The 26,669-nt window shown below is 39.6% G+C and overlaps 1 protein-coding gene across 1 annotated transcript; it reads right to left on the bottom strand.

Annotated features, from left to right (window-relative positions):
* Positions 1-549: 549 nt before the first annotated feature.
* LOC139743736 (transketolase-like protein 2) lies at positions 550-23,225 on the bottom strand. Its single transcript, XM_071654187.1, has 11 exons — positions 22,808-23,225; positions 17,329-17,446; positions 14,251-14,364; positions 11,662-11,759; positions 10,556-10,747; positions 7,503-7,630; positions 6,291-6,481; positions 4,598-4,919; positions 3,550-3,764; positions 2,624-2,840; positions 550-1,292 (listed from the first exon to the last, which is right to left on the bottom strand). Exons 1-11 carry the CDS (start codon positions 22,906-22,908, stop codon positions 1,123-1,125), a joined length of 1,866 nt encoding a protein of 621 aa, XP_071510288.1. The 5' UTR covers positions 22,909-23,225; the 3' UTR covers positions 550-1,122.
* Between the last annotated feature and the right edge of the window lie 3,444 nt (positions 23,226-26,669).

Raw genomic sequence — 26,669 nt, 5'->3', positions numbered from 1 at the left:
GTAAAACTTGACATTGTTGTCTTCAAATAAATCCAAAACTTCCCTGACATGAACACATGTTTTAGAGTTTTGAATTTTACATGCGAGGGTTTTTTGATTGTCCTCCACTTAGAGGATTAATTCAAAGCAAACACACAATGAATTCAAATTTCACATCAGATTATTGTTATCTGATTATTTGTGTCCTATATGCCAGTCTGAAACTGCATGCTATCTTGGTAGACTTCATTTACGGCAGCTTAAGCTAGAACCCTGCATTTGCCAAAAGCAAGTCATCTCACTTTGAATTGATTCTCATCCACCCTGCAAAGACTTTGGTGTATACCATATTAGGCTATAGCTTCCAAGAGTTCTATTGCTGTAAATGTTACCATGTGTTGACCATGTTCACAAATTGAAGCTGTTAGTTTACAGGGAAAAGTGATTAATTCAAATCTAAACATACAAAAAAGTCATCAAAAGCACGAAATATTCATCGCTGTGATATCTCTGTGGAAATTTGCTTTGCTTGCAGTACAGTGTAACATGAAACCGAAAGTCTGGCTCAACCAACGTTTGTGGACGCACGGCATAAACAGGGTCAGTGCCATCATATAAGTATTAACCCTATTGCCCTGCCACTAGCTTTATTTACAAAGATCATAACACTAATGATAGATTTTTGCCCCCATCTGAAGTTGTGCTATTATCCAGGTTTCTTCGTTTGTCTGTCTGTTAGCAATTTTATCAAAAACATCCAGGGCACTCAATATTCTGGTATTTTGTGCCATAATTCATGTAAAATACAAGTACTGTTCAATTTTCTACATGCTAAACAAATTACACCCAGCACAAAAATACTCAATAACAATGCAATGAAGACAGGTTTTGTTTGCTTGGAGCATTGGAACCCATTGAGCTGGTTGTACCTTGAAATTGATATTTTGGGTTGTATCACAGAATTGGGGACAGATAGAAAACAAACACAGGTTACAAAAAAAAAAAAAAAACTATAAAAAAAAAGTAGTTAACAAACACCACTCCTCTGCTCTCCTAGTCTAAATCTCATCCAAAGGCTTAATACCAAAGCCTTGGTATCAACCTAATCAGATGGCATGATATCGATGTCTTGGTCCCTGAGGCCTATGGAAGCATCTCCTTGACAGCCTTGGCGATGCAGTTGGCGCTGATGCCGAATTTCTCGAGGAGGACAGCGGAGGGCCCACTACGGGGCACTCCCACCACATTGAGGCGGCGTACAATGACCCCACTCTGGTTGGAGAGGGCAGCTGAGACTGCCTCGCCAATACCACCTGAACAGGAGACAGAAAAAAAGTGTGTGAAGTTCATTCCTCTAACAATGCTGGGGAAAAAAAAAAAAAATGTGTTCACTTACAGGGATCATTCTATTGCAAAACAAAAGCTCAAACATCAATGTGGATAGAGTAAAATGTTAGCTGAACACATCACTGACAATTTGAGGAAAATCAGACAGTCAATCCAAAAATTATAAATTTTTCAAGTTTCAGTGCTGTCACTGCTGGATATTAAAGGAGACTTCAAGTTCATTTTGGACAACATGAAGAAAATATACGGAGAAATCCACAAAATCTTGTTTTTCATGAAAAGTACACATTCCCTCAAATTTGTTACAGACATAATGTCAAGGGTACTGCTAATCCCCTGCTTTCTGAGAGAGGTTAGTCACATGCTCTTTCGTTATGCTAGAAAAGTGAAAGTATGCTGCATCTTCTTTATTTACATTTTCTTTTTCTTGTCTATAATGATGCCATTATGATGTTCCAGCCCTCGTCTGCAATCATTACTCTCTTTTGCTTTTTTTTTTTTTTTTTTTTTGGGGGGGGGGGTTAATTCTTGAGGCTGTAATTAATATTCACACAATAGACACACTCTTTTAAAATGACGGAGAGATGTCACAGCAGGGAATTTCAAGACATATTTCCTTTTAAATCACAACACATACAGAGAGTTAGGGAGGCAGTCTGGTCTCTAGCCTGGCAAACATGAAGGAGTTAGCAAGGCCATTGCAGATTAAAATTACTTCAAAGCCACCCCATGTTCAAACCGACTTTGATACGTATAGTGAATCAAACAAGAATAAAAAGGGGGTTGAACTGTCATTGGAATTGTCTTTGAAATTAACAACAAAATTTTGGGGCAATCATAAAGTTTGAATGTTTTCAACCAACAGTGGTAAGATGAGGAGATGACATTATTGACTCACTTCAACCTACACTCGAATCATCATTATGTATCCTTTGTCGAAGGAATGAATTATTCTTTGTCCAGGGATTGTCAACCCCTGGATACCAAAAACCACACAATGAACAACTTTCTCATAAAAATTCAATATCTTTCAGCTAAACTGTTACTAGTAGTATAAATACCTCATCTTATTTGCATGACTGGCTGTGACCAATATTAGTGTTATATATCAAAAGGCGTATAATTCTTAAATATAATGACTTTCCTTTCGTACATCAGATCTCACTGTAACTGCTACCGTCGTGCATGTTTGACCTGACAGCATTCATCAAAGTCAATCTGAACACAAGAGTGGCATTATACCCTGAAGAAGAGAAAAATGCTCATTAGTAGCACGGCCACCAAAGTCTTGGCTTACCTTCTCCATAGTGGTCCTCCACGGTGAGCACCCTTCCTCCTGCTGCCTTGGCACACGAGGCCAGTGTCTCGGCATCCATGGGCTTGATGGTGAAGGGATCCACCACGGTGATGTTGATGCCCTCGGCCTTCAGTTTGTCGGCGGCGGCAAGGGCTTCATGGAGCGTCACACCGGCGCCCACGACGACCACTTTGTCGTCGGCAGACTGGCGCACCACCTGAGTGGGACAGCATTGCAGAGGATATGTAGGAATTTTGTGACAAGACTTGCAGAATTTTTTAGGGCATTTCGCTCTTTCTACCTTTCTAAGCTGGATGCCTTTCTAAAAGCACGCATCATCCACGTTCATGACATAGTTCCCCAATGACATCTTTTAAAGATTTCTTTATAAAAAGGTATCTAATAAAAGGTCTAGTTCTCACATAAGTAGCCTATTTCTCCTTTAGATTCTGGGTTTGCTGCAGGCCCCTTGGGCAAAACCCTCCTAATTTGGGGTAAGTAGGCCCTGCCAGAGAGGCACCAAAATCAGATGTACAAATTATAAGCCACCCCCGTGATTCCTACCAAGTGTAAACAAATCCAGCCACAAATTTTCAAGAAGTTTGGCACTAACTTGAACTTGAACTTGAACTTGAAGTGGATTATGTCATGAATTTTGAAAATCCCCTCATATGGAATTTTGGGTCCTGCCCAAGGACCCCTATGTAGCACCACCACCATTAGAACAAGCTATGATCCCTACTAATCATCAATGTCAAACTCAGTAATTACGACTCAATACGTCTGCCTCAATATCCATGCAAATGTTCAACTCCAATCTAAATGTTGGGAACCAAGCTCTTGGAAGGTCCAAATTTACTTTTCAAGTTCTGAGAGCTCTCATAAAAGTTACATTAGGATAGGGTGGGGCAAACGTTCCTTCTCACCTTGGCTTTTCCGACCGCGAAGACCTCGTCGGGTTTGTAGATCACAGCCGTGGCAGGTCTGCTGGTGCGGGTGAAGGTGATGCCCTTGGTCTGGGCCGCCAGTTCAATGGCGCGCTCGCAGGAGACAGCATCACTGGGGTAGAAGACAGTGCAGGTTGGGATGGCCCTGAAGATAGCCAGATCCTCCAGAGCCATCTGGGAGGGACCATCCTCACCTATCAAGGGGAAGGGGTAGGGAGAAAGGGGAAGATGAAAAGAGGAAGTAGGGAAGGGGAAAAGCAGAGAAGAGAAAAAGATGGAGTATTTGAGGTGATGTGACATTTGATGACCTTCAATTTTGAAGTGTAAAAGGGCAACTTTAATCTCCAGAATGATAATTTGACAGCACTTTGAAAACGTAAAGGAACACTTACAAGACATAAAGAAAATATTACGTAAACACGTGTAGGATATTTATTTTGAAGGCTGTGCATCTTCCTCAGGAAGCAGCAGTGCCCCCTCACATGAATGTCTCTAGATTTTCTTGCACTAAAGAACCAAACGTTGATTCCACAAAAAGCAAGATTAAATTTCATTACAAACACGTAAACCAGTATATCTGCCTGCAGAATGGGTTAGACCAAGCACAGTTGACCCTTACCAATTACAAGACATACAAGAATGTACATATGTGGAAAAAAGTATGTAGGCTTTGTATTTTGAAGGTTGTGCATTCCCCCTTCATGAAGCAGCAGTGTCACCTTGCAAGAATCACTACCACCGCCGCCGTGCACCTTCCACACTCATGCCCAGCAACCACACCGCCACCACCACCACAAACCCGAACCTGAACAGACCCGACAGCGAACCTGTCGAAGCGTGTCACGTGAAGCATCTATAGCCCCGGTTGTAGCCCCAATAGAATATTTAAAGATTTTCTTGCACTCACAAACAGCAAGACACTGATTCCATAAAGGCAAGACTATTCAAATTTCATGACAAACATGTACACAAAGTAAATCTGCCTGAAAATAAACAGGGTACGATCAAAACACTCTTGGACCCTTACCGATGGAAACACCGCAGTGGGAGCCCACAAAGTTCACGTTGGTCTGAGAAATGGCGCCCATGCGGATCTGGTCGTAGGCGCGGGCCAGGAAGCACGCGAAGGCGCTGACAAAGACGATATTGCGGTCGCGGCACGCGCAGCCAATGCCCACGCCCACAAGGTTCTGCTCTGCGATGAAGCACTCCACGAAGCGGTCGTTGAACGCCTTCTTGTAGGTGATGGCATACGTGGAGTTCTTGGTGTCCCCATCGAGGGCTACGACATGTGAGTTTGTCTTACCCAGTTTGACCAGGGCTGTACCATAGGCCACACGAGTAGCAACCTGTAAAAGAGTTTGGAAACCACAGGTAGCATCATCACATGTTGGTGTGTGTGTATCCTAGACAGTACACTGTACTTGCATTTGTTGGGTCTCATCAATGAAAATAAGGGAGGTTGAGGATCAAAAGTTGCTATTTACAATTTCTTTGAATTGTTCTGTGCATTTAATCCATAGAATGGTTGTACAAATACAAATTTAGCAATATTTTGAGATTTTTCTAGTTTTGTTATATTATCAAACACAAATGACGCAAATGAATTATATGAAAACTAGATATATCGCTACGGCGACTGATATGCCTCCACCATAATGCATGGTTCTCCTAATAGGTCTATAGTACAATGTCTTGACAATGTGTGATGACAGTTTCACACAATCGGCAAAATATTAAAATGACAGGTTTGACACAAATGTGCTGAATGTTCACTTTCCTAGAACTAGGTTCCATTGGATGAATGATTGAAATGTCAGAGTGCAGGTATTTGGGGAACTGATGATTTTTACTTGACTTTTGACCCTTTAATAAGTTTATGCATTGAGTAATTTTCAAGGTATTGAGAAAAAGTATAATTTCAGTATCAAATGGGAAAATAGCATTATCTAAACCTGGCCTTTGACCTTTGACCTCACAGTTCCAAAGAGAATCACTGTTAAGTTGAACATGCATAAATATGTAAGTTTCATGATGATACCTTTTGAGATATGGAGGAAAAAGTGCAATTCAGCACTTTCACTTGACCTTTGACCTTTTGACCTTTGACCTTTTGGCAAGAAACTTCCCACAGAATATATATTTGGTAATACATGTTCACATCAAGTTAAAAAAAAAAAAAAAACCTTCAGGCATTGCATAAATATAAGTAGTGATATTTTGAGGAGTTGACCTTGACCTTTGACCCCCTGACCTTTGAACCATGACCCCCAACTTCCCTAGATAATCACTGCCCATTGGAACAAGCATATATACTAAGTTCCATGAAGATACCTTAAACCATTTGCGAGATATGGAGAAAAACATGAATTTTCAACCTTTTTTTTCACAAAATAACCTGTGACCTTCGACCTTTGACCCTGTGACCCTAAAATCCAAACAAAGTATTATCCCCCCAGGATATACCCTCATGCCAAGTTTGATGTAAAACCATCACACGGTTTTTGAGATATTGACAAAAACAAAACGGGACGGACGGACGTATAGACGGACGGACGGACGGACGGACGGATGACCCGAAAACATAATGCCTCCGGCCACTTCGTTGGCGGAGGCATGAAAATAAATGAAATAATCTGTTATTTCTTTTTTAATAAAGATAAGAAATATAAACTATATGCTTCTATATTCCATTACACCTTCATAATGCTCGATCCTACCTTCGCTCCTAATTCGTAGTTGGGGGGTTCATTGAGGGACACGGTGAGGTCATTGTCGGCCAGTGGGGCTGAGGAGGGAGGGGTGATGCCATGGGGGCCCTTGTTGGTGATCAGCTTGCTGATGGTTTCTAGGGCGATTTCTGCCTTGTCCCCAAGAGCCTTGCCATGCCAGTTCTCAAGATCCTCCACATCTAAATTCAAAGAGAAAACAGTGCACTCCTGTTATAACAAACATGGTTATAACAAAATTTAGGATACAATAGATTATAAATTGCAGTTCCAAAATTAGCATTTATTTATCTTAATACACTTCATTTGTCCAGCTATGACAAAATTTTGATATAGCGAAAAAGAAAACTGCCCATCCCAAGGACTTTCTTATGGGTCTAGGGCAATTACCCCCTGGGCAATTACCCCAGACCCTTCCCCTGGCTCTAATCCTAATCCTAATCCTAATCCTGAACCTAATCCTAACCCTAACCCAAACTCCTAATCCTAAACCTAACCCTAACCCTAATCTTTACTCTAACCTTACCACTAACCAGTATTTAGCCGGGGGTAATTGCCCTCTGGGGGTAATTGCCCGGATACGGCTTAACAAGATTCACCTATCCATAATGGGGGTCACTGTTTGGAGCTTAGAGAGAAAAAAAGACTGGCACGCAAAGGGCATAAAGGGAAAATGACACATAAACAAGACATGTCAACACATATGGACAGACGAATCTGTTAGTGCGCTACAAGATGCTGGTTTGAAATGGTTTTACACAATGATCCAATCACACTTCACCTCAATACTAATACTGGACAAATCTGTAGGCAATTTCTCACATCAAAAACGTGCACAGTTAGGATTTTTTTTTTTTTTTCAACATGATATTCCTGACAAGACTTCATGCATAGATCAGTTTTCCTTGAGCTGCCTTGGATTATTAGAACTCCAAGATTCTTCTACTTCACTGAAAATTAAAACAACAAATGAACAATATTGCACTTCCAGCATCTATATTTGAGGATAAGAGGTGACAGGTAGATTCAGCTTTTGTAGTCATTTATGCATGCCTCTTGGGAAAAATGTCAGCGAGAGGATCTATCTAGGAGTCAAAAGCCGCACATATAGCTGCAGATGAAAGAATAATACACACATAGCACCAGGTAAAATGCTTTACACACAGCTACAGATGAAAGGGTCATTCAGACACCGCCACTCACCGGGGCATCCCTTGCCCTTGAAGGTCTTGGCGACAATGGCAGTCGGCTTGCCTTTGACAGTGGAAGCTTCATAGAAGGCTCGGTTCACAGCCTCGACATCGTGACCATCGACAACGATGGCGTGCATCCTTCAGGGAAAAAAAAAGGATATATCTCTCAACATTCTTAAATATGCAAAAAAAAGCTGAAGTTACATTGTCCACAAATCCAATCATGGACGGACAGACAAAAATTCCGAAAACAATATCTTCAGCAACACTTCGTAGTGGAGGCATGAAAAAAAATCAAAATAATTTGATACCAACAATATGATTCTGTTTCAGTTACTTTTCAAAGAGTTTTAGTAAAGATATGTAAGCAGTTCAGCAGAAGCATGGAGAGGTAATGACAATATAATCTCATCACTATCACTGTTTAAAAAAAAAAATAAGAGACAACTATTCAATGAAAATGAACTTTTTGTTCATTCAATCCTTACTTTCATATGTGACCATGCATCACAAAACAAAAAGTCGCACCCCTTGATTTCATGCGAGGACTCAAAACAGGTGAAATGGGTCGACTAAGTCAATCTTGAGTTTTTCATATTTTCTGAAAGAGCTATCTTTCTTCTACATAATTCTTTAGTTTAGGATCATAACGCGAATGGGAAAGTGTACCAGTATTTTCAGCAGTTTTTCTACAACCCCTTTTTTGGGGGAGAGTAGAATGATCAAGTATGTATTAGAGGCCCCTTTTCATTTCTTGAAATCCTTTGTACACTCTTCACTTTCAAGTCTAATAACTTTTGAAAGGATAATACTACTGCTTTGAAAGTTGGCATTAATCATGGACAGAATGTGTTGTTTCTCCAGTGTTGACATCCTGTGTTTTGTCCCTTTCATCGCACAGCTAGCGCAGCTTGACAGATAATAGACCCTGTACTTCAGAGCCTCTTTTCTCAGTTCACACTTTTCCAGAGTTCTCTATTAAATTTCCTTGCTTTTGACATGAAAGCCATAAAAATTGCATTGTATCCTGCATATCATATTATTGTAGTCCTGAAATAACTAGCAATGATGACCTTTTTATGGGAAAAGATGGTGAGGCAATGACATCATCTCCACCCCCCTCCCCCCCCCCCCCCCCCCAAATTCAGACAAATCTTCAACCATTATGGTGAACTGACTTTAAAGGTCCTGGGGGCCCGTTGCATAAAAGTTACCATTATGGTAACTTTGCCATCCATTGGTAACTACCATGGCAACAATACTCAACAGCCAATCAAAATCAAGAATTCCATGGTAGTTGCCACTGGATGGCAAAGTTACCATAATAGTAACTTTTACGCAACGGGCCCCTGTTTACCTTTGGGAGCAGTGATTCTAAAAATTTTCAAGATATCACATTTGTTGCGTATGTATTGGTCTGTTGTATCACAAAACATCCTACCATATGAAATTTTTGCAATAAAGCCTAAAATATGAGATATCAGTATTTTTCTCAATAAGCCATAACTATAAACGGTTTAGTCTGGAAATGTCTTTATCATAACTGTTGTTCACATTTTATGTATTTAAAGGGGATGGCTAGTAACTGATCAGTGGGAATCAGTGGGAATGCTGAGGGATGATTGTTCCAATCCTTGTGGGATTCATTTAAGAGTACATTATATATCTATTCTTGTGTGAAAATAATTTGCTTCAGAATGGTCTCATATTCAAGTAATGTGCAGTTTAATGTTTCCAGGTAAGCGTCCCTGGTCAGTGACGGGGCATTAATCTGCACATTACTTGAATATGAGACCGTTCTGAAGCAAATAATTTTCACACAACAGTAGATATATAATGTACTCTTAAATGAATCCCACAAGGATCGGAACAATCATCCCTCAGCATTCCCACTGATTCCCACTGATCGGTTACTAGCCATCCCCTTCAACAATACTTAACACTGATTATACGGCTTCAAATTTTCACAGTGGTTGTTTCTATCCCTAACTCACATTTTAGAACTATTTTAAAGCACTAATGCTGGGTTTTGTTTCAACTGCAAATGGTAAATTATGCCTTTAATGCATTAATTGAAGTCAACCTAATCATGCAATGGAATGGCACTATAATGCACAATGCATACAATTTCTGTGTACGTGGCACTTTCAAAAGATGACTTACAAATGTAATTTCCCTATTGACCCAATGGTATGAGAAAAATACATGGAGACCCTCAAGCAAACATCAGGACAATTTGACATATTGTCATTCACTGTCTTTGGTTTGTTCCCATTGGTTTGGTTTTTTTCTTTTCACACAAACCATAAAGATATCCATGACAGATTTGCAAATGATGCATTCCACCTTTAGTCACCAGTCGCACACCCTGATTTTGCGCGAGGGCTCAAAATAGGTGAAATGGGTGAACCTAGTCAATCTTTGATTTTTTTTTTATTTTTTGGAAGAACAAATCTTCTTCTGTGTAATTCTACAGTTTGAGTTTGTAAAACAAATGAGAAATTGTCATTTTAGCAGTTTTCACAGTACTCAATTTTTAGAATGGTGTCATTTGATATGTCTTAGAGACCTCTGTTGTATCATAAAGCATACATACTGTTCACTTTCAAAACCGACAACTTTTGAAAAGTCAGTGCTACTGCACTTAAAGTTGGTATCAATAATGAATAGAATCCGCATAATGAGTGTGGGATAATCCCTTCATTGCGGCTATTACAGTTTTATATACCGTTTTTTGTTGTTAATTTTTTTGTCCCATTCATTGCACAGCACACAACTTGAAAAGATAAAGCACTTGAATCGACCCTAAACTTCAAAGCCTCTTTTCTCAGTTAAGCCTCTTTTCTCAGTAAAGACTTTTCCAGTCCACGTACATTCCTTTCATCATTCAGACAGGGAATAGGAAGGTCCAGTTGTATTGAGTTATACACCATTTTAAAGCCTAGTCTGCTCTTTCAGAATCTACCTTTAACTAAAACTCCATGTCTAGTGACTTTTCCTGTGGTTTTGTGATGCAGGGTCAATTATAATGCCAGGGCTGCTTTGGAGTTTGTGAACCCTCACCCAAAGGCCTCTGCCCTCTTCTGGTAGATCTCAGTCTGGTGCTGGAGGGAGGCCGGCTCGCTCTGACCGAGACGGTTGACATCGAAGATGGCCACCAGGTTGTCCAGCTTGTAGTAGCTGGCGAATGCGCAGGCCTCCCAGATCGACCCCTCGGCACTCTCTCCGTCCCCAATCAGGCAGTAGGTGCGGTAACTGGATATAGAGAAAGATAGCACAGAGCAGATATACCTCAGTGCTGCAATAATCACCAAACAACACTACAGTGCTGCAATCAAGTCCTACAGCTGTATAACCAGATGGATCATCCCAGCCATGTTTGATTGAAATACACATCTGTACTTCATCAATTTGGCTAAATTGATTCTGGCTTGCTTGATTGATTGATCAATTGGAGGTTAGGTATATTTTTCTTTTCTTTTCAAATGTACGGCCCTAAAGCAGCCACACATGCATATAGTCATTAAAAAAAAAGAACATAAACAAAAACACTTTAAATGATCAAGACACTTACAAACTACACCTGTCTGCCTATATCACTTCTTTATTTAGAAAATCATCCAATACCTTTTTTCCCAGTGGGAACCATCATCTGGCCCTATGTTTAATAAAAATGCCATTCTCTTCCTCTACAAATGTTTCACACCAAAAATGGTTAGATTTAGAACCTGCTGCACATGGGAGGATGAATTCACAGGAAGGTTATTAACGTGGCAATATAGATGATGAGTAATTCAGGTCCACTACAACAATTCAAAATAGTTCAGTTGAAACTCTGGTCAAATGAGCTTTGAGAATGCTACATTGTATTCTAACACAACTGCAACAGAACAAACAAAAACAGAAACTAAAGCAAAACAAAACAATAAATACTAAATTCCTACACCAAACTTAGAACTGGTCACAGGAAAGCAAAACCTTGAATTTTGGCTTGAAAGGAATTTCTCCTAATATCACCATATTTTGCAAATTAAGTTGATTTTGAGGTCACACAAACTATGTTAATTCTACCATACAAAAAAACTTGAGACAAAACAGACTGCTATGATGCACTGTTTGAGTTGAGAGGCAGGAGTTGCCACAACTATTGCTGCAAGACTGTAACTCACTCAGCCTTGTCAAAGTATTTGCCCGTGTAGGCCATTCCAGCAGCAACGCTGAGTCCCTGACCGAGTGATCCAGTGGCAACATCCACAAAGCTCAGTCTCTGAATAGGGAAAAAAAAATAAAAATAATTTTCACTTTTTTTTTTTTCTGAAGAAAATTCATCAGAGAGATGATGTACTGAACAGCAGGGAGTGTACATATAGACAAGAAAATTGTGTCTTGTGCTTTTATACTCTTATTTGCACTCAAGGTGGATGAATCCAACACCTTCGCTTCCTTGCAATGACAACCTACATATTTCATGCACAGTAAAAATTTACATTTTTGCGTGAGCAACTTTTCGCGCTTAGCTGCATAAGATGAGTTTCGCAAGATTTTAATTCCACAGAATCGAGACATCAACTACTGGAACATATGGCAAGTAAAAAATTTTGTATGCTTTTATTTTTCTGGTCGCACGAAATGCGCACAAATTTTAACACTGTGAAAATTTCTACTTTTACGGTAATTTTTTTTTAAAGGGGAACCTCAACAAAACAAGAACCTAACAAGAGACCCGCGGGTCTAGCGCTCACCTGAGTATCGCAAGTTCACCTTTCACGCAGTCACTAATCTAAATTATTAACAGCTGTACCAAAATTTGACCAGGCATTCTCAAGTAGATGATGAAAATGTACAATAAGGGCCCAATTTTTTTAAGATTCCTTAATTTGGGGGGATGGGGCCCCCTGGGGCCCTCTGGGTGGGGCATGGTGCCCATTTTGATAAATTGAGATCCTGACCCCCTAGGGATGCTACCTGCCAAGTTTGACAAAAATCCATCATGAGGTTTTCAGGAAGAAGATGAAAATGTACAATTCAGGCCCCCATTTGGACCCTTCCAACCAACCCCCCCCCCCCCCCCTACCCAAGAGGGGCACCCCTGGATCTCCTATGAACAAACTTGAAACTACAGTCATTAATGTACTCACTCATAGTATTATCTCAGATCTATAACTTTTGATTCTAGAGAAGATTTATAAAGATTCCTTCATTTGGGGGGTTTAGGACCCCTGGGGGCCCCCTGGGTGGGGCATGGTGCCCATTTTAACAAATTGAGATCCTAACCCGCTAGGGATGCTACCTGCCAAGTTTGGTGAAAATGGGTCATGGGGTTCTCAAGAAGAAGATAAAAATGTACAATTTAGGCCCCACTAGGACCCCTCCTCACCCCCTCCCCTGGGTCCCAAGGGGGGCACCCCTGATTCTGCCATGAACAAACTTGAAACTACAGTCATCAATGTACTAACTCATAGTATTAACTTAGCTCTATCACTTCTGGTTCTAGAGAAGAAGATTTTTGCGGATTCCTTAATTTTGGGGGGTTTGGGCCCCCCTGGGGGCCCCCTGGGTGGGGCATGGTGCCCATTTTAAAAATTGAATTCCTAACCCCCTAGGGATGCTACCTGCCAAGTTTGGTGAAAATGGGTCATGGGGTTCTCAAGAAGAAGATGAAAATGTACAATTTAGGCCCCATTAGAACCCTTCCCCACCCCCCTCCCCTGGGTCCCAAGGGGGGCACCCCTGATTCTGCCATGAACAAACTTGAAACTACAGTCATCAATGTACTAACTCATAGTATTAACTTAGCTCTATCACTTCTGGTTCTAGAGAAGAAGATTTTTACAGATTCCTTAATTTTGGGGGGTTTGGGCCCCCCTAGGGGCCCCCTGGGTGGGGCATGGTGCCCATTTTAACAAGTTGAGTTCCTAACTCCCTAGGGATGCTACCTGCCAAGTTTGATGAAAATCGGTCTTGGGGTTTTCAAGAAGAAGATGAAAATGTAAAAAGTTTACGCACGACGCACGACGGACGACGGACGACGGACGACGCACGACGCACGACGCACGACGGACGCCGGACGAAGGGCGATCGCAATAGCTCACTTGAGCCTTTGGCTCAGGTGAGCTAAAAACCATGACAATTACCTTGTTACATCAGGCTTCTCACTATCACAGGATACAAAAGACCACACAAATCTAAAGAGTTGGCACTCGCAAAATCACCTTGTTATATGAGGGTTTTGTTATATCTTATCTCTTCATGACAAGGTTCCACTGTATCATTACCAAGGTAGCCCACTAACACCATTATTGTGCTATACACGCTGTGCTCTTGTCTGTAACAGAACAAGGCAACATGGATGTCTTCCCTCCCCAAACTCCCCACGACCGTGTTTGAGTGCTCAAAAGTGAACCGAGCAGCACATTGCCATACCATGCCTTGCAAGATTGGGAGCATTAGAGTATTCTGTGGAGATAGCTTCCCTCATGAGTTAATACTTTTTGACTTGAGTCAGAAGAGCCACAAGTTTTGAAGCAACGGGGTATGATTTACACTTCGACGTAGTGTCTGTTATACGCGCATTCTTCTTGTGTCGACAGATGGTATACATTTTTGAACCACTTTGTATTCAAGCATTTGTCTGGCAAGGTACAGTACAGTACAGTACTACATGCTTTTAAAGCACATAGGAAAATGGTCCACTTTTGTCCTGGTATGGTATGGTATGGTATGGTACGGTACGCTTTTGGAGACTGCAGTATACTCACAGGGGTTGGGTGTCCCTCCAGCAAGCTGTCAATCTTGCGGAGATTCTTGAGATCCTCCACTTCAATCAGACCAGCCTCCGCCCAGGCAGCATACAGGATTGGTGCCGCATGACCCTAGAGATCAAGATAATCAGAGAAAAGACACAAGGAAGAAAAATAAGAACAGATACAATGTACATTGATCTGAAAACAATTTTGTCTTCCCTCTCGTGTCTACCATTTCACATTCCCCCACCCCCCCCCCCCCCACACACACACACACCTAGGACATTTTTGTTTTCTCTTCTGCACACTACACTTACTACATTTTCATGTTTCTCAAGATTGCGTCTGTCTTTTTACATTTCATAGTGTGCACATTTTCTGTGGAGTGCGCCACAAGACTTCTCACTCATGAGAGATGGGAATGAATGAGCATAAACAGCTGGGATCACATTCCTTTCTGTTACCAACCATTATCGAGGATTCCACAACTGTATTCAATGCATCTGTAAACCACACAATCTTTGAGTATCCGGAGTCAAGACATATACTGGCTGTTGAATAGTACAATCGTGTTTGTTGTCTTCACTGAGACTCCAGCTACCCTACTTGACTCTTTCAGGATGGGTGGGTTTCACTTTTATTATTCTCTCCCTCTCTCTTCTTGAATTGCCAGTGGGGTGATAAAAAAGCGTTTGGAAATATGTCTTGGGGGTACGAGCTTTTGTATATTCCCCGTCGCCATTTGCGTACTCCATAATTACTGTTCACAGTCACTACCAGTAGAAGCTTCTGATGAAGGCAGGTGCATGAGGGGGTAAGTGCTAGGGGGATTGCAGAGCACGATTTATTGGACATCTGGCACAGTCTGACATCAGCTTCAGACGTTGTTTAAATAATGGACGAGACTCATCCAAACACCTCCTTCCCTCACACCATACCATACCACATGCAGCTCAGGTACATCACAGCCATGCATCTCTAATTTCTGCTCACCTAATCACACTATTCTACCAAAAAAGTTCAAGATAAAATTTTTTTTCTCTGAATACAGGGCAAAATGATTCACAAATCTCTTCACATATTCACAGCCCATCACAATATCAATCTCTGCTCCTTTTATCACATACTTTAATTGTGTTGTTTAGTTTTGTCATCATTTTTTTTTTTTTTGGCCTCTTTTGAAAAGGAAGTGGAAACTGTTTTTAGAGTTTTGCTTCCCTTCAAATGCATGAGGACAATGTCTTTCATGTTTTGGCATTCTCCAAGTTGCTAGTACAGAGTAGATAACAGTACCAAGGAACGTAATCCCCTTTCCTACTTAACCATACTGATGCTATAGACCCAAGAGAGGAGAAAACACTCTCACAGTCTCGCTGCGACCTTATTAAAGGAGACCTCCGGATGATTTTCAGATTTTTACATTTGAACAACTATAAATTAGATATACTGAGGACAGAGTTTCATAATTTATGATGATTGGGATGAAGAATAAGAATATTTCAAAAGTTTAGAACAAATTGCAATGAACAAGGATGATGACATGGCAGAGTCACCATAAGATGCATGAGTTGGGGCTCAAGGAAGCAGAACAAAATAAGGCATGCATATATTATACACAGGTGAACTCACAGGCAAGCTGTATTGTAATGGAATTACCCTGCTACATTTCTGAAATAGGTGAACCTCCTATGTCATTATGCTTGTTCAGTGTAATTTGTCTTAGATTTTTCAAAGTATTGTTTCTCTGCTCAAGAACCACAATAAATTCCACAAATCCATACACGGAGTTGTCGATTTAAACGTACTACATGATGGGAAGTTATGAAAATCGCCTGGAATGTCCCTTTAAAGGTAGAGGATACCTTTTACAGACCTCCCAAAATGCAGCAAAACATTAGATATGAACCTCAGGGGACTTGTTTAGGCCACTGCTTAGAAATTTGGAAGTCAACAGTTATCTACAATTTGAATAATGCACAAAACTCAACTACTCAGTAGTTCTGTGTGTCAGCCACATTTAAGCCTTTCTGTTGCATTCTTCTGTATTTGTGATCTATAAACACAAATCTAAAAGAACAAGAGCTGATGTAATAACATATAGAGTGTGTGGTAAGAATGTATATAGAAATGTTTGTAAGTGTTGATGAACTTTCTTCACAAAATATACATGATGGACACACATGCAGTACATGGGTCTGCAAAGGTAGCCTAGTAATGTACTGGAATTTACGGTGAGCCCCGAAAACAATTCAATTCAAAATCTAACCGTCAAAAAAATGTACTAAATGTTACCTTCCACTTTCAATACTTTATGGGAGTTTCTAAAATGATATTCTCTTCAACATACCACTGTATTTATGCAACTCTTCATTTAAGGCATGCAAATGGGATTCCTTACCTTTAAAGGACAAGATCACCTTCATAGACATGTGGATTGAGTGAAGGCAACAATGTTAACAGAACACTTAAGTGAAAGTTTGGGGAAAATCCGACAATCCGTTCAAAAGTTATGAAATTTTAAAATATTTGTGCAATCACTGCTGGAGGAGAAGACTAATACAGTGTATGATGTCACATGCGTACAACGATATAAGGAAAATAAAAAGGGAATTTCACAAAACGTGACTTTTTGAATAAAGTGCACATTTCCTCGACTTGTTACTGACTTATGTTAGGGGTAATGTTATTTCCCCTGACTTCTGAAAGAGAGAAGTCGAGTGTTCTTTTATTATGTGAGAAAAGTGAGAATATCTTGAATTTTCTTTATACTTTCTTTATAGAGTTGTACTCACATGACATCACAAGCTATTGTAGTCTTCTCATCCAGCCGTGACTGAACAGAAACATCAAAAATTCATAACTTTTGATCGGATTGTCCGATTTTCCTCAAAGTCTCATTGATGTGTTCCACTAATATTGCTGCTTTCACTCAACCAACATGTCTATGAAGGTGAACTTGTCCTTTAACTGAAACAATGTCCTCCATTTCCCTAGTTTTTAGCAACACAGTATACACTTTTCAGTGGACAAACAGAAAGTCCCACACACACAATGATTCGACAAAACTTTTCATGTCTTCTCGTTTGTCCTTACCTTTGACATGATGAAGCGGTCGCTGCCGGGGTCGCGGGGCTTGCCGATGGAGTACCTCATGGTGTTGAAGAAGAGGACCGACATGATCTCCGCCGCCGAGCAACATGATGTTGGATGTCTAATGGGATGAAAGAAAACATCAGAAAGGAATGGTGACACCAGGCTCTCATGGACACTGGAACAGACCTGTCAAGCCTGCCCAGAGCTGCCTCATGAGGCACATTACAGTATAAAGCACACTGCAGGAATTGTAGGCAGGTGGTTACTCTAGACAGGTTGGCAGCCAATTAGATTGTATTGTGTATCATCTGGAATGTATGTCATCCGCATTTCTCTCGTACTCTTGATTGTGTCTCAGCTACTCATACACACACACACACACACACACACACACACACACGTACACATCACAGAATCCCTCCGAAGAGGCGAAGTATAAAGCAAAGCATAAAAATCGCTTTAAAGTGAACCCCCCACTAAAAAAACAAACAAAACAAAACAAAAAACAAACAAGCAAACAAAAACTCACACAAAAGAAAAGAAAATGTTTGCTACTGTACTTCACTGCATTAAACAAACACATCCGGGTACCCCTGAATGATGTGACAAAAAACAGGAAAACCAGTTAAACACCAAAAAAACACATTTCCTGAATAGCTGCACCAATGCACAAGGTCCCTATCCCCAAATGGCAGACACAACACAAGGAAGTATTGGGGAAAAATCCATCCAAACTGTGAGCATTTACAACACAATGCATGCCATACCAGTACTCACAAAAATGCATGCTCCCCCCCCCCTTCCTGCTGCTACCCCATGCCTTTCAATGGGTATTTACAATGTAGAAGACATATATTTTCAAATGTACGAGTGACTCAGCTATAAATATTGCCTACTCATTGCAATTTTACAATGCCTTATTTTTTGTTGTTTACAATATCTGCGTTGAGCTGATATGGTAGGGTGGGGTCTGGAGATTCAACAGTGTACACTACAAGTGACGTTCTTCCCAATTACGAGTAAACTTCATCAAAATAGCTTTAGCAACGTGCTCCAACATACAAAAGCAATGCTTCATCATCGTCCTCCATATTTTTTTTCCACACATAATTTCATCCAAATCATTATATCATGCGGGCTTCTTCTTTTTTTCTTGTAAGATTGTAAAATTTCAATTTGAGAGAGCCTGCTTCCTTCCACTGCAATGCAGTCCCCGGCTCATTTTTCTTTAAAATGTGTTACATGATGTATTCATTGAAAGGTACAGTATGTGGTTTGTGCTTTCATGCTGCCAATACAGACAGCTTAAGTCTACTTGTAAGGTTGCTACTTGAACAGATATGCATTGCAAAAAAGAAACCATAAATGCCTACCATTCCTGAAAACAATGAGAATGGGATTTTGTAGGAGCTGTACTTTTTTCTCCTCATCAACAGCCACTCTTTTTCACTGACATAAAATCCATGTTACTTCCTGGTTACTTATTGTTTTCTTCAATGGTATCTCACAGAAATACAAAGCAACCTCAATATGCACACACACACACACACACACACACACACACACACACACACACAAGTACATGTACAACTGTGGAGTGTTAGCCTTGCATAGCTTCCTGTGAAAGCAATTTTCCCACAATTCTGCAGAATTTATAAACATCGTGCAACTATTCTAAATTCCCCTTAATATAAAGGCAGTGGACTGTAACTTAGGACAATTTTCTGAATGGGATTGCTCAACCAACACTAGGTACCGAATTTTGGAAGTTGCAGAGTGTATTGTGAATTTACAAAAGAGGTGCTATAGAAAAATATGCCATCCCAATGACAAACGATAGAGGAAGACTGCACTTGTACAGTTGTTTGTTGCTTCTCCCATACAGTGTGCAATGTAGATACTTTGGTATCTATAGTACAGTGAACAAACACTGATTGACCCTTACAGCTTTAAAAAAAAAAGTTCACAAAGTATGGGGCAAAAAAAGTAGGAATAGAGGTTTACGGTATGATGATCAGTTGCACTGGTACAGCTACAAATACAGTGAGTTACAGTGTCCACATATTTGAGATATGAACATACATGTTTACGTGCATTGTTATACACCGTAAACTCCTATCCCTACTTGTTTTGCATCATACAACTGTAGATACACAAACACATTCACACTGTAGACAAACACACAAATACTCGTTGCTAAAGCACAAGAAAAGCAGTTCCAAGCAGCTGGTGAAATAGGCAAACTTGTACTTGTTTGTACATTATGTAATTACAGTTTCCATCATAAATACACACACAGATAACTGAAATTTTGAGCTGCATTGCTATTTATCTGGGTCTGCCTTTTAGTTCACAAGCAAATTTAATACTTTCTATTCCTTGAAGGAGCTGTCATCAACAAGTACTGCTGCTGATGAAAAAGTTTCCTCAAACTCTGTAAAAAAAAAGAATCTTCAAAATTTTGAGAACAATATCCATGGATATTAGCTAGTAGTAGTACATGTATTACCCACAGAAGGTTACTGAATTCCCAAGCTTCTGAAGAATACAGTATATCTTGGCACTTTGAAAGCAAATTTGCATGCATGAATTATTGCTATGTCAGGTTGGTTGTTTGCACACTCTTTGGTTGTCAGGAACACACGATGCAAGATCCCAAACCCTTAACTTTTGCAATGCGTTGCAAAAACCATCAATTCTTGCATGTGGACACTACTATTGTGACCCACAATCACTATGCCATGTTAATATTAGTCCATCTTGAAATCCTTTTTTAAACCATGGTGTTAATTTGCCTTGCGTAGTATGTGTGAGTGGCAGGCACAAAATCAAAGGTTTTTTTTTTAATTTTGTGTGTGTGTGCAATGTCATGATGCAACTCGCCACTCTAAAATGCGAACACTTGCATGCCATGGTCATGCTCTGAACAATTATTAGGCTTGTGCAGTTTGGTGATGCAAGTGTTTTTGCTTGCTGCCGAACAAAGTTTGTCTGTTTGTTTGTGGGTTTTTTTTCATTTGTGTGAACAGTGGTGAATAAAATTGTTCTGTAAGCATGTATTTAATGCAATTAAAGAACCGATAACTCTTGCACAGCTACAGCTGTATACAATTGTATGTACAGTACAATGTAACTGTATGCATACACTAGTCATATGTCAGTAAAATCAGTCAGAAAATTCAGTCAGAGTACATTTGAGTACAAAGTGGCCCAACAACGCCTGAAGGTCAGCATGCCTGAAAATCAGAACACGCATGCCAGTTACATCACGAAATTGGAGAAACGCACTGAAATTTTACTGTTATTTCCTGTTCTACGGCACAACTCACACACCTCAATGGCTCTAGACCATGCACAATTTCCTTCTCCAGGAATGCACCGACCAGCATAATTCGTCCTAATGAAAGGAAACTGTGCCCGGAATGTCGCGCAGCCTGGGTACCAGTACACTGCACCTGAGAGTCGCCAGGGTATTCCTAAAATATGCAAGTGCTGATTTGCCCAATTAGCAGACACCACATGCCTTTGAGCATGTGCTACAATATTGTACAAACTGAAAATATGATTTAAAACCTAGGTGATATAATTGCTGACTGAGTCAGGAATTACAAAAGTATGTTTTTCCTCAATGTCCCAATATGGCTTTGGAAATTTAAAACAAACAAACAGACAAACAAAATCCTATTGTGAGAGGGACTGGCCAAATTTGTCTCTAGTTTTACAATAATGTAATGTCTGTGTAACTGCTCTCTGGGCTTGATTAGCAAGTCCAAAACAATCTACAAAATATGCTTGAAAACATACATGACAAACAAGGATATGGTTGTGTGAGACACATGCTATTATTTTTAGAAATGCACAAATCTTGTGTTGGTATCAAAATGTTAAAATTTAGATGTGGATTGTAAAATTTCTTGTCAGACTACACTTGCGCAATCTGCACCCAGCATATTGAAAAATACTTTTCTTTCAAAATTACTGCTAAAGCAGGCCAGCTGACTAAAGGCCTAGATCAAATCCATTCATAAATGCATTTTCTCTCTAAGACCAAGAATGAGCTCGCAACTGATTGACAAATTGCCCTATATTGACGTAAATAAGCATTGAATTGATCAGTGTTTTAGCAGTAGCCATGAAAATTGAGCTTTTACTATCACTTGCTCACATCAAATACTTTTCAGGGATTAGAATGGAGTCTACCTGCAGTTACACATATTCTACTGCAAGGCATCTTAGAGTATCTCTGTACCTAAATTTACTGTAAAACAAGTTAAGAAAGAATTAAGATCATGAAAACAATCAAGAAAATCAAGAATTAAGATCATGAAAAAGAATGACAAAACTGGAAGAAATGAACATTGTCCCAGTGCTTCAATTAAAAAAATAAAAGCTACATAACTGAGTGAAATGCCAAGTCATTGCCATTACTATGATAGCACGGTCCTCAAAACCACTTCACACATGAAATGTTGACACTGCATTGAAAATCATGTGGAATTTTAATAATCAAATATCTCAGCTTAATACAAATCAAGGCAAGGGACTATAATCTTTGCCAAGTCATGTGTAAACACATTGTTGGTCCACACAGGAAAAACCACAAATACGCAAGTCACTGTGGAAAGCAGTGCATTCTTTACATGGCGTCTACTTTACTGTACAGCCTGGGTCATATGCTGGTATCACTTTTACATGAATTACAGAAATTGAATTCATAAGGGTTATGGTTTTTCATGTGATACAGACTCTCGCAGGGAACCATTTTCCAGGTATTGTATAGCAATTCACTATGCATTTTGAGTATGACTGCTAAAAGTTTCATTTGTGTAGCAATTCTATCACAAAGAAATGTGTGTACAATTGCGTGTAAAATCACTTTGTTCAAAATATTATGTCTATCGATAGTTCGCTATTCAATTTTGAGAAGGGAAATCATCCCCTCTCTCACATTGGAAATACACAGAAGCACTAATGACACGTGCGCTGGTACAAATTTGTATGTCTGTGGGTAACATGAAGCTCCTTGGTAACATACAGGACTGTACGCAATATGAATCTTGTACAACTTTGTATTCAATCTTTCCCTCACAGAATCAATTGTAAAGTGCAAATCACCACTTATTCCCTCTTCCATTTGAAAGTACACTTGGGAATCTGGTAAAATGCAAACTTGTGTATTCAAGTGCTATGTCAAGTAGCATTTTGGCGAGAATGGCTCTTTATATGAAAAAAAAATGTGCATTGCATTCAATGAAGCATTTGATATTTCACATGTTTACCCATTAGGCCTATGATATATATTGTAATATTATAATAGTTATAAAGGGTATCACATGGAAATTAGTAATTAACGAGAGTAACGCATTTATGCCTTGTACAATGCATATTGTGAAAGTTATTATAACAGAAAATAATTTGCCACAAGAAGGGTAAACACGGTAATTTGCATAAAAAGTGTGTGGGTTTTTTCTCTGCTCACCCCGACTTTGCTGCAGAAGTAGAAACAATGCTGTGAACTCTGAGTTTATTGGCAATGTCCTTCAGAGCCTGCTTCCTCTCATCATTTAGTGCTGCCGCCATGTTTAAGATTGTTGTTTCCCTTTAAGGTCGATGAAATCCAATTTAATCACCAAACAGCTACCATGCAATCGAGTGGCAGCAACAAGGTACTCGTGAGCTCCCGATCGTACCAGCAGACAAACGTCAAAGAAATGCTGGTTACAGTACCTCCGTACCAAGGGTCCACAGGTCCGAAATCAGGAACTAGACTTGATACAAAGATCCAGGCCTAACAGTACAGAGCACAGGAGCTTAATACGCTAACGAGTGTCTGGCTACCAATCGTCTGACTACCAGTGAGACCTGGAAGCTTCTGCCACACCTCTCTCGGACCGGCGACTTGGACTGAAATGACACAGATTGCCTGCATGCACCGGTGAACCTGCCACAAAGCAGCCCAGGCTTTATCCTGTCATTCTCCATTATGTAAACTCAGGATTGTGCATTCATATGGGGATTGGATGGTTGGCTCGCACAAGTGTTCCTCAGAATTTGCGACTGGCTTCATTTACATTTTGTGCTACACCTGTCAGGCCAGGAAAAGGTCTTGCTAAAACTAACAGTAATTCATAGGTAGGCCAACTGAATTCTGCAAAAGCAATGTTTTTTTTCTATCTTTTTTTTTTCAAATCTAAAATGTATGAAAGTTAACTGCACATGACAAAGATCATTATTTTAATGTGAAAGACTAACATTACTGAAGACAAGAACCAAGTCACAAAAAAAAAAGGCATTAAGGGTGGCCCAGGACCACCAGAAATATGGGTAGATGTCGGGGCACCACTCTTTAAAGAAAAGATGTGTTTTAGGGGCCCAATTGGAACACCAAAATTTTTAGTCCAGCCACTATATTAAAAGAAAAAGATAGTGTCAAGCCTTGGAATTGCAAGGCACCTGCTCAAGAGCTAATTGGGGCTAGTGGCAAAATATTATTGAAACGTCTTGCCTTCTAACCCTCCCTGGTATGGATTCTAGCTGTGATGAGGAATATCCTTTGAGATCAAAAGTATGTTTGTTGACACAAAAAAAAAGAATTATATTTCACATGATGAAGAGAAGGCAGTCAATACCACTGTAACATAATATATTGGATAGTTATTAAAGATTTCAAGCAAATTGAGATACATCATAAATGAAGAAAAAAAATAATCTAATGACAACATTGTGTTTGTAGGAAATATGCTCCCACTTGACTTTAGCAACTTCACAACAGATGTCTCTTAGTTCCAGCTTTTCTGTGGTGATCACGAACATGCAGCATGCAGTTGTAACTTTGTTTTTTCTTGGTTTTGGAAGTCTAAAATTTGAAGAGATAAAAACTGGAACAAATTCTTTAACTTTGATAATGATTGTTGTTATGTACAATTGTATGCCTGCATGTGACCAGCTCTGAAAGTTTTACAGTTGGTGAAAGTTTCACACTGCTATGTCACAGAAGATTTAAAAAAAAAGTAAACAAAACATCAATAAAACTGTTTCAAAATACAACATCATTGAAATTAATAACAATGCATTCAAGTAAAGGGGCAATGTAGTGGTCCTTTCTTCTGTCTTTTGTTTACTTTTTTTCCTCTCCTCTCTCTGACATTAAACTGCTACACATGACGTGTATACATTGTAGTAACTGTAAAACAAGAATTTGATGTCTAACAAACCTTGAGGATGAACCCTTCCCATAAAAGCATGCTGGTTCGATAAGAGCTGAACCATTTACAGCGATTGGCTTGCAGCCTGCAGCCTAATCCAGAGTTACTAACAAACACACAAGTGTTCTTTTTCTGCAGATTCTCAATTCACACAATTACAGTGCATTCCAAGTTTACAAATTGTAATTGAGCTTTACTAGCCAAAAGAACTCTCACCAATATCAAAGCTGTTGACTACTGTCTACTTGAATTATCCCTCTGTTGTTATCTTTCAAATGAGGAATAATGATAAGCATTTTCTTCCTGACAAACATGCTGCCCCTCCTGCACATCACAGCTTGGTCCTCAAACAACCAAGCTGTGAATCAAAAGCAGTTTTCTGCATCTTCATGGATTTAGTTCTACCTGAGGAAAAACTCTAATTGAAATATAGACATGCATCTTTATATAACAATGTAACTTTTTTTACAACTCTAAAATATGGAGAATTCATATCCTGAAATGACTTTCAAAAAAGTTCAAATTTCCAACTGAAACCATCAGACACAGTCGCATTTACAAAATGTATTTAATCCAGAATGTTATCTTCACTGTACAAACCTACACTACGAGTATACAGTATGTACAGTGTATGCTACAACATCATCAATGGGTTTTCTAGCAGTCTGTGTTCACAGTATATCTATCTTTATTTTTGAAAATAAAGTGAATCTCACAGGTGTCAAAGGTTTTTGTCATTTGCAAGAGCATCACTACTAACTCACTATACATAGTCCAGACTCAATGTTTTAACTTCAGTCTATCAGCTAGTATGTTTGTTCAGACCCAAATACACAATCAACTTTCATAGCAACAAGTATATACATTGTGTATCTCTCAGGTATCAAAATTGAAGCATACTTAGTGCAAATAAAATTTCTATGTGAATGAAATCATGCAGTTAATCATGCTCACCCCCCCCCCATCTGTGTTCAGAATAATAGTTCTATTAAAAGCAAGCTACAAATTTATCAATCTACTAACATGTACCTTGTACGCACTGAGCGGTGTGACAAGAAATATCAAATCACAACTACATTGTAGACTATCCTATCCCCAGGCAGGGAGGTGAGCTCACCTCCCTGCCCCAGGTAAGTTCACACTTTGTACTGTGAGCACAACCAGTGGTCAGTTGAGGTGGCGGGTCCTGTCTCATACTCTGACCTTGACCAAAGGGTCCAAACAAAAGAGCAACCAACTGTCTATCCTGGTGAATATTTGCACAGGCCTATAGTTGGTTCTACTCCTTAAACTTATGTGTCTGAAAGACACTAGTACTGTCATGATTATTTACCTCCACCAAGGGAGGAGGTTATGCTTTCATAACCGCTCAAGTGTTTGTTTGGCAGTGTGCAAAAAACAGTAACTCAAAAAGTTGTGAACGAATTTGGATGAAACTTGCAGGAAAGGTTGTAAACGACAGAAGGAACAGATGATTAAATTTTGGTTGTGATCCAGAATTTTTTATGGATTTTATGAAGGGTTTTCGATTAATACACAACCATAAGGAGCATGTACATCAGACATGTACAACAGTAGTCACAAATTTTACCCATGCTCAGATTCAGAACCATGGAGCATCAAGTGTTGGGAGGAGGGGGGGGGGGTGGGGCGATATGCTTGAAAAATTGTTTAACAATAGTTAACAAACCGTAAGGAATTTGGATTGTTTGTCATTCACTTCATAGGTTCAGTGGTCCAGGATTAATGCAGTAGATACAATTGGGAATGACATGTAGAAATTAATCCACACTACACAATAAGAAGTTGATAAAAAGTTGTCACACTGGTATGAATACTGGTATTTCAGTTCTATCAACTGAAGATGTGCTCAAAACTGCTTGTTGGAATGGACTTTTCAAAAGATTTTCCTCATACAACCTGCCCAAAGTAAAACAAACATTGTAAAACATATAAAATTTGTGCCACAATATAAGGGGATCTTTCCACTAATTAGTGTAATTTCAAGCACAACAAAAGTTGATGAGCAAGTACAGATGTTTGTGGAGCTCACCAAGTTGGGTGTTTCTTCTGCATTCTTGTTCATTTCTTTAATCTGATGTCTTGGTCTTGTTTTATACTTTAAACCAGACTTAT

The sequence above is a fragment of the Diadema antillarum genome, unplaced genomic scaffold (genome assembly GCF_040938485.1).
Source record: "Diadema antillarum isolate AM-2024a unplaced genomic scaffold, OU_Dant_1.0 seq00001104_RagTag, whole genome shotgun sequence".
Lineage (NCBI taxonomy): Eukaryota > Metazoa > Echinodermata > Echinoidea > Diadematoida > Diadematidae > Diadema > Diadema antillarum.
Note: the sequence above shows the minus strand (reverse complement) of the source record. Positions and strands in the feature narration are given on the sequence as shown.